General features: G+C 39.0%; 1 protein-coding gene across 13 annotated transcripts in view; it reads left to right on the top strand.

Moving 5' to 3' along the window:
* The first annotated feature begins 351 nt into the window (after positions 1-351).
* LOC127968201 (voltage-dependent P/Q-type calcium channel subunit alpha-1A) overlaps positions 352-7931 on the top strand; it is a 99106-nt gene continuing 91526 nt past the window's right edge. For all 13 annotated transcript variants that reach the window (XM_052569225.1, XM_052569224.1, XM_052569222.1 and 10 more), the window contains exon 1: positions 352-1791. In XM_052569225.1, coding sequence (XP_052425185.1) covers positions 1526-1791 — 266 coding nt within the window. In that variant the 5' untranslated portion in view covers positions 352-1525. The remainder of the gene's footprint in view (positions 1792-7931) is intronic.

Below are 7931 nucleotides of genomic sequence, written 5' to 3'. Positions count from 1 at the left end.
TTTACCTTTAATGTAACACGATTTTTACTGTAGGGATTAATTATAGTAACATGTTATATTTGTAACAAGGACACTGTAAAGTCCCCACAAATCCATACTTGGAAAACAAGTATGCATTCCCTTTTCCGGCAAGGTTTATGACACAATACGTATTGAGAGATATGAATCAGTCTATCGTCTTCGGAAAAAATCTCGTCTAACACAGTTTGAGAGTAGAAGCAAAATGGCACGCAGTGCTCGTTTGAGTCTCGTCTTGGCCATAAGGAGGAGTGAGCTGGAGGATAAGCGAATCGCTACGGGGACGCGCGTCATGTGCTGCAAGGCTTGAGCACGAGCGTTAAATTGATCAGATGCTCAAAACCCGCCAGATGATCTGAGGAGGATCGCGCTCGAGACCTCGCGTCGACAAAAATTTAACTTTTAAAGCCAAAATAACCGATCGTTTTCCACTAAGGCGACAGGGAAAAAACGAAGAGGAGCATTTTGGGGTACTTCAGGCAATGGGTGCCTCTCGGTTCCTCTCGGTTACCACAGAAGATGCGAGTTCGAGCTTCAATTCACGCGCTCCAGCGCCTCTCCAAAACTGATGATGCTCCTTACAACGACTACCGTCGACTTTTTCGCGTCTCGGATCTCTCTACGAGTTCTGGAGTATAGATGATAATTGTTTTAGTGAGGAATTGAGGGAGAAACCGCGAGAGATCACCATTATATCTTGACATGATGTTTTTTGTTTTCCCAGCGCGCGCTCACGCCCACCCTATTGGACCGATATGGCTGCAAAAAAGCTAATAAACTTAAATTACTAAAATCAACAAATGTCACCGAGGTGTGGATTTTTTGGGGAAGCCCCGTCGTCTGCATTTACGAGAGTAATTCGAGAGTTTGGCGGAGGGGAGGCTGAATATTACCACAGTAGCCTATACCAAACATTGCGGATACCACAGAAATAAATTAATTATTTAAAGGGTTTCACCATTTTTCTTTTCTATATAACTGTCTTGTGGATGTGAGATAAAAACGATAATGCAACTGAGAAAGACACATTAACCTGATGCAGTTGATGCCAATTTACATGTAATGTATTAATGCAGTTATGCTAAAAGGATTTGTATGTACACCTTGCAAATGGCAAGTCGACCCACACCGAGCTGTTGAGACGGGAAATACTTCTTAAAATGTGGATCCCACCCTCCTGGGGAAGATAATCCGTCGACATTTTATCTGTTTATGTTTGACTATTTGTTGAGCTGACTGCATCACTGAAAAGGACATACTCCATCTATCCATCCATCAATCTCGTTATCTGAGTCCCTTTTTTGGCTCTGACACACACTCACACACATTCCCCCATCCACTGATCTTGTTTGGTGCTTTATGATGGACATTTCTTAGCCATGAAGATCAGATCTGAATGTCTGTGTGCTCTGTGCTGAGGCGGATGGGGTGGAATGTGGTGTTGTCACCCTGAGACATCACCCCCTTCTCGGCTGCTTCGTAACGATTGGCGTTTGGTGTCTACAGAATGGCTCGGTTCGGAGACGAAGTGCCGGCCAGGTATGGCGGCGGGGGCCCCGGTCAGGGGGGACCCGGCCGCGGCGGGAGCAGGCAGGGCGGCCCGCCAGGGGCCCAAAGGATGTACAAGCAATCGATGGCCCAGAGAGCCCGGACCATGGCCATCTACAACCCGATCCCGGTCCGACAGAACTGCCTGACGGTCAACCGCTCTCTGTTTCTCTTCAGTGAAGACAACATAATTAGAAAATTCGCCAAAAAGATCACTGAATGGCCATATCCTTTTAATATACCCAAACGCGAGGGACCATGGGAACAGGTACAGATCTGTTATATGTTATATGCTGGTGATGGGATCTTTTAATGGCTCCTGCTTCCTCATTTCTTCTGTAAAGTAAGTTGTTAATTATGCATTTAAATTATTATGAATAATCACAAGGCATGTTATTGTTATTCAAAAGCTATGTGGTTGTTTATCATTAGTTTTAGTTAATTTCAAAATGCTGAGCAACAGTCACGGCACCAGCTTTCTCTATAGGGTTGCCCATACAAAAAAAAATGAAATAAAATAAAATTATTACAAAAAGTAGCCTACTATACGCTCTTAAAAATAAAGCATTATAGTTCAGTAAAGAATATCCATGAAACCTTTCAAATTTACAAAAGGTTCTTTATATTGTAAGAGGTGCTTTAGATCATTCTTTTCATACTTGTTATTTTAAGAACTGTTCACTGAAATGTTCTTTGTGGAAACGGAAATAGTTCTTCTATAGGACCGCTGTGAAAACCCTCTTTTGGAACCTTTATTTTTAAAAATATTACCATTTGATTTAGATTTTGAGACAAATACCATTTCCATATACCGTTCTTTCAAATACCTTAAAGTTGCATGTAAATACCAAGATAAATAAAACATTCAGTATCATGGTACATATAAAAGTGCAATGGTGCTACCATTTAAGATAATCATGAGTCAGGGTGCTAGTGTGGGATTAACTTTTTGGATGAGCCAGACCTGTTCAGAAAAAGCTAATGTAGACATTTTGAGCATGCTTTTCCATTACTGCTGATCTATAGATGCTCTTCTTAAAGTATTTAGGGAATTAATATTATTATAAAATGATTGTACCCCACCCTTATGTAAATTTTCTATAAATCTTACTACCCCAGTACTGTACCCAATAGAGAGGGGGTGGCTTTCAGGATGGGCTAGGTTAATTCCCCACCCCTGTGGATATAGGCCTGATGTGCATGTGTTTTCTCATATCCATGTGTAAGTACTGTATGTGTTCTGTGTATAGGTTTGTGTTCAGAGTTCTGAGGCTGTGTGGGTGTGCGTGGTTTCCCGCTGGTCGGGATTGGTGGAGTGCACGAGAGACTGTTTGAGTGCTGGTGTGAGTGTAGAGGGGGCTGCTGATGTCAGCATATGTGCTTTAGCGGAGCCTTGCAGTGTGGAGCAAAAGCAAAGCAGGAGGAACAGACAGAGAGATGATTGATGGTGGCCTGGAGAAAGTGAATACCCAAAACTCAGTGCTTTTTAATACTGTATGTACATTGTTGAGTGAACTGCATTTATTTGTGATTCAGTCAGATTTGAGATGATGGTCCAGAACACATGAAAATGCATAGTAGTGAATGTTGAAAGATGGTAGTGCACATAAAAAAAAAACATATAGTTTGAAGACATTAAGAAACTAAAGTACACTTTGAAGCGACAGTTTATGGAATAATTTAAATTATGCAGAACAGAGATGTTTGGACTTCACTGACTCTCATTGTATGGAAATGAGACATGCTTCAAAATATGCTTTTGTGTTTCCCAGAGAAAACTGAATATTTTTTGGGTGAACTATCCATTTCAGATTTTCTTATATCTTGTATTCTTTATTGCTTATTGTCATTTACAAAATTACATGGATTTAATGAATTATATCTATATAATGTATTATACACACACACACATACGCTTATGCAGAAAGATCACAGTAATGCAATAGTAACTTTTATAGACTTTAAATCAGTTCTTCTGTCGTGACTGGCAGACTGCCATGTGTTAAGTTCTCTGTAATATTAGCTGTACTGTTACAGAGGCAGAATATTATTAGTAATACATACTCCATTTCTTGGAGAGTTGTCATATGTAACTTTCTGTTGAGTTTTAAAAGCCCTATAAAGGTTATTCAAGAACTGGGATCACAGTCCTGCCGGATCACCTTTTGGTTTTCTTCAGCAGCAGAACTTTCCTGTTGGAAAGTCTCCTTAGCTCAGTTTGTTGGCTTGCTGTTTATGAGTCGTTTTTCCATCGGAGTGCTAATGGTTTGGTAAAGCGGTGCTGTGGTAGTGGTGTTAGATGGTTTAAAAATACTCTGTCGGAATGATGAGTTTATAAGGTCTTTGCTTGTATGAGTTCCAGAAAAAAAAATTCCTTCATACTCATGCTCCTACGCCTCCCCTTTCCTTTTGCCTTCTTTCTGTCTCTCTCTCTGATTCTCTCAGACCATCTGCTCGTTCTCTCTGTTGTCTGTATGGTGGTTGTGCTTCCTGTGGTTCTGTTGGACTCACTGGGCATGAGCATGTGAGAGGAAACTGTAAAAAAACGGAAAAAGAGGGTTTTGGAGAGGTACATGCAATTTTGTCCCTTTGGATGCGTATGTTTGAATGAGTGCATGCATGTGTGATTTGTAGCTATTCGGCCAAAGATAGTATTGTAGAGGCCAAGCTCATGGTCTTATTTTAAGATCAGGGATTTATTATTGTCTTTAAGAGGCATTCAGTTTTAAAATGTTTGAGGCTTATAAGGCCACATTAAATTTCAGTAAAGACATTTTTAATGTTAGGAAACAGTTCCATTTCAAATAAATGCTGTTCTTTGAACATTCTATTCATCAAAAAATCCTGAAAAAAAATGTCTTACTGTATCCCCAAAATATTAAACAACACAACTGTTTTCAGCATTGATAATTTTTTTATGTGACACTGAAGACTGGAGTAATACGGCTCAAAATTTAGCTTTGCGTTGAAATAATATTTTACAGTATTACTATTTTTTGGCAGTGTTTTTTGGACATAAGAGACTTTTTAAAAAGACCACAGTTTTTTTTACATAAATGTGTTCATATGACAGTGTCTGTTGTGCTACTTTTAATATAATATAATTAATTAAAAACATAATTTTACTACATTTTTCAAGAAAAATACTCTGAATATTTGGAATTACTGTACATTTGGGGACAGTTAGGAACTTTGTCCAGGGCCTGGTAATGTGCACCCACTAAGGGACTTTATAGTAAAATCAATTCATTGGATTCAAAGGAGAAATGTTAAGGACAATTTTGGAGGAAAATTTGGTTGTATATAATGAATATGTACAAATACAGCATATCTTATTGGAATGAAAAATTGATTTAATTTTCTTCATGCAAATTAATGTTTCACATTTATTTTTTGCAAAATATATTTTATTTTCTAATGAATGTCGTTTGTTTTGTTTTTTTTGTTTTTTTTTGGTGGTAAAATGTATCCTAGACATGTTTCCCTTTGACCTTTTAAGTCCTGCTTTCATTACCGTAAGTTAATTTTACTAACTCATTTCACGTAAGTTAGTGATCGCGTGTTTTAAAGTGCCCCTATTTTGCCATTTTTAAGGTTGCTAATATTGTATTATTAGTCTCCTAAAACAGGTTTACATGGATGCAAGGTCAAAAAACGTTAGTTTTCTCAGAAAATTGATTTAATTTGACCTTATTGCTAAATTATTTATAAATGACTCTTTGAAGCAGTTCAAAGAATCAGTCTCTCCAAACCCCTCCTTTCTGTGAGCCCTCACTGCTGTGATTGGTCAGAAGGCGCAATCCTTTGTGATTGGTTCAGAGCTGCTCTGGATTGGTCTACTGCATACAGCAAGTGTACGAAACAAAATGTCCATGACAGAATGACAGCCCTGGAGACTTGTCAATAAATGAAATAGATGGTATGGATTGTAGCAAGCCGCAGTCTGATGATAAAATGGTTAAACTGGCTGATCGACATGAGACTGATTCACAAGAGCGACTGGAGCAGGACATTGTTCAGTGGTAAGTGTCAAGTGTTGACAAGTTTGTGGTAATTATGAGATGTGATCAAACAAATGTAGTCTCACAGCGTAGGAAACAGCATCTTCTGGAAATGATGTTAACCACACAGAAATGTTACTGTGTTTGTGGGCAGGCAACTTAGTGACCTAAAATGTGGGCGGACATTATGCAAAGGTGTAACTTTGTGACGTAGAGCTGTAACAGAATAAGATTCAAATTCCTGACAACTCGTTTAGGCAATTGCGAGCTGACTCTTTTTTTTGACAGACAAAACTTTATCGATCATGCACTGTCAGCTTCACAACTTTGCAGATAGTTTACATGAGCTACATGACACACTGCATGAAAGGTAATAGTCGAAAAGGTATAATAGGGGCACTTTAACACAAGAACAGGGGTTTGTAAATATCTAGGCTGGTTTCACACTGTGGCCTCCTGTACAAGCTGAATGGACATTGTGCATCAGCAGTAACATACAGTGGATGGATCATTGCTGGGTGAGTGGAGACTTGGTAGGGCGAAACAGCCTGTGGCATCAAACACACAAACACACACATGGACTGTGGCAGCTAAAAGTGACACCTGTTCTGTAGGATAAGTCTCCTCGGGAGACCAAAGGAAAAAGGAACCGGGCCAGAACTCAGCACCAGCCTATGGCAGCACACGCACGCACCATGTGGGACATTCACGCTCTAGTGTGCAATCATGCAGACACACAAGAAACGGATACACACACACTTAGACATCCACACACGCATGCCAGATACCAGACACTAAATCCATTGCTTTTCTTTGGCTAGAGAACACAATCTGACACTCTGCTGCAGTGCAGACTTGAAGGGATACAAGATAGTTTGAGCAGAAGAAGCATCTAATGGTCTGTGTGTGTATGAGTGCATCAAAGTGTTACTCAAAAGAGTAAGGAATACGTCACAATGCACTTCACAGTGACAGTGTTTATTGTGTAACCCTCATGGACACACAAACATACACACTTCCTCTCTTTCTCTCTTAGTGCTATCACACACTCCCACACATATTCATATTGAAATGCTCTTTTTTTGCTTCCCAGTTGGACATTTCCTTCCTTATTGCCATAACCTTTAGGTACCCTCGGCTGTTTAAAGGTCTTTTTTTTATGAATACAAAATGATGATTTATTTTTATTTTTATTATTAATTTTGTTGTCCTGCTGATGCTGTTGCCCCTCTGTTAAAGGTAGCAAGTTCAAGAAAGCTTTGGGATCATAACCTTTTTGCAGTTGTTGTATTGTGAGAGCTCCCACAATGCTTTGCTAAACCACATTGAGACTCCTGGTTGGCCCCTGGCGACAGCTGATTGGATCTCAGTAGATTTAAGACTGTGATTTGAAATAAGAGTTTAACTGTGCTATTAGCGCCCATTGTCAAGATCTCTAGTGATACTTCATATGTAAGTAGCATATTGGACAATATTCAAAATGTGGGGGTATTTAAAGGGATAGTTCACCCATAAATGTCATCATTTACTCACTCTCATGTTATTCCAAACCTGTATGAGTTTCTTTTTTTTTTCTGTTGAACACAAAAGAAGGTGTTTTGAAGAGTATGGGTAACCAGTTAATGGTTCACATTGACTTCCTTAATATGGGCAAAAATACTGTGTAAGTCAATGGGGGCCATCAATTTTATTGTTTATGTCTTCTTTTGTGTTCAACAGAAGAAATAAACTTATACAGGGTTGAAACAACTTGAGGGTGAGTACTGAGTACTGGTGAGAACTACCCCTTTAATAATGCATAACAAAAGTTCATCCACCTGCAAATGGGAATTTTAGACAAAAATTAAGCTCAAATAAATAACACCAGTGCCTTGTCACAAAGACTTCAAACTTTTTTTGTTTGTTTGTTTTTGCATAATAATGGACAGAGTTAAAGTTCTCATCTGTGGTAATTAACAGCTTGTCACAGATGCTGTTGATAGAGCTTAAATTGCATTGAACATGAAACATTATTTTATTGTGTGTTTGTATGTGTTTCACTGGGCAAAGATTACCCTCATCATTCAGAGATATAGACAGAGAGATTCTAGAGTTCTTTCCATTGTCTAACTTGATGTGTTGGAGGCGAGCCATTGGCTGCTGTCCAGAGTGGCTGTATGGCCTTAGTGTCACTGCTGTCACTATATGAAAGTCTCACCTTATGAGCTCCCATGGTTCCCATTTTAGTTTACCGTGTTTATGGTTAAAGACACATTTTTGCTTTTTCATCACCGGCTTTAAAGGGATTGTTGACAAAAAAAGGAAAATGCTGTCATCATTTATTCATGGTCAGAGCTGTATGGCTTTCTTTCTTGTGTGGAAAAC

The sequence above is a fragment of the Carassius gibelio genome, chromosome B11 (assembly GCF_023724105.1).
Source record: "Carassius gibelio isolate Cgi1373 ecotype wild population from Czech Republic chromosome B11, carGib1.2-hapl.c, whole genome shotgun sequence".
Classification (NCBI taxonomy): domain Eukaryota; kingdom Metazoa; phylum Chordata; class Actinopteri; order Cypriniformes; family Cyprinidae; genus Carassius; species Carassius gibelio.
This window is presented reverse-complemented; position numbering and strand designations above follow the sequence as displayed.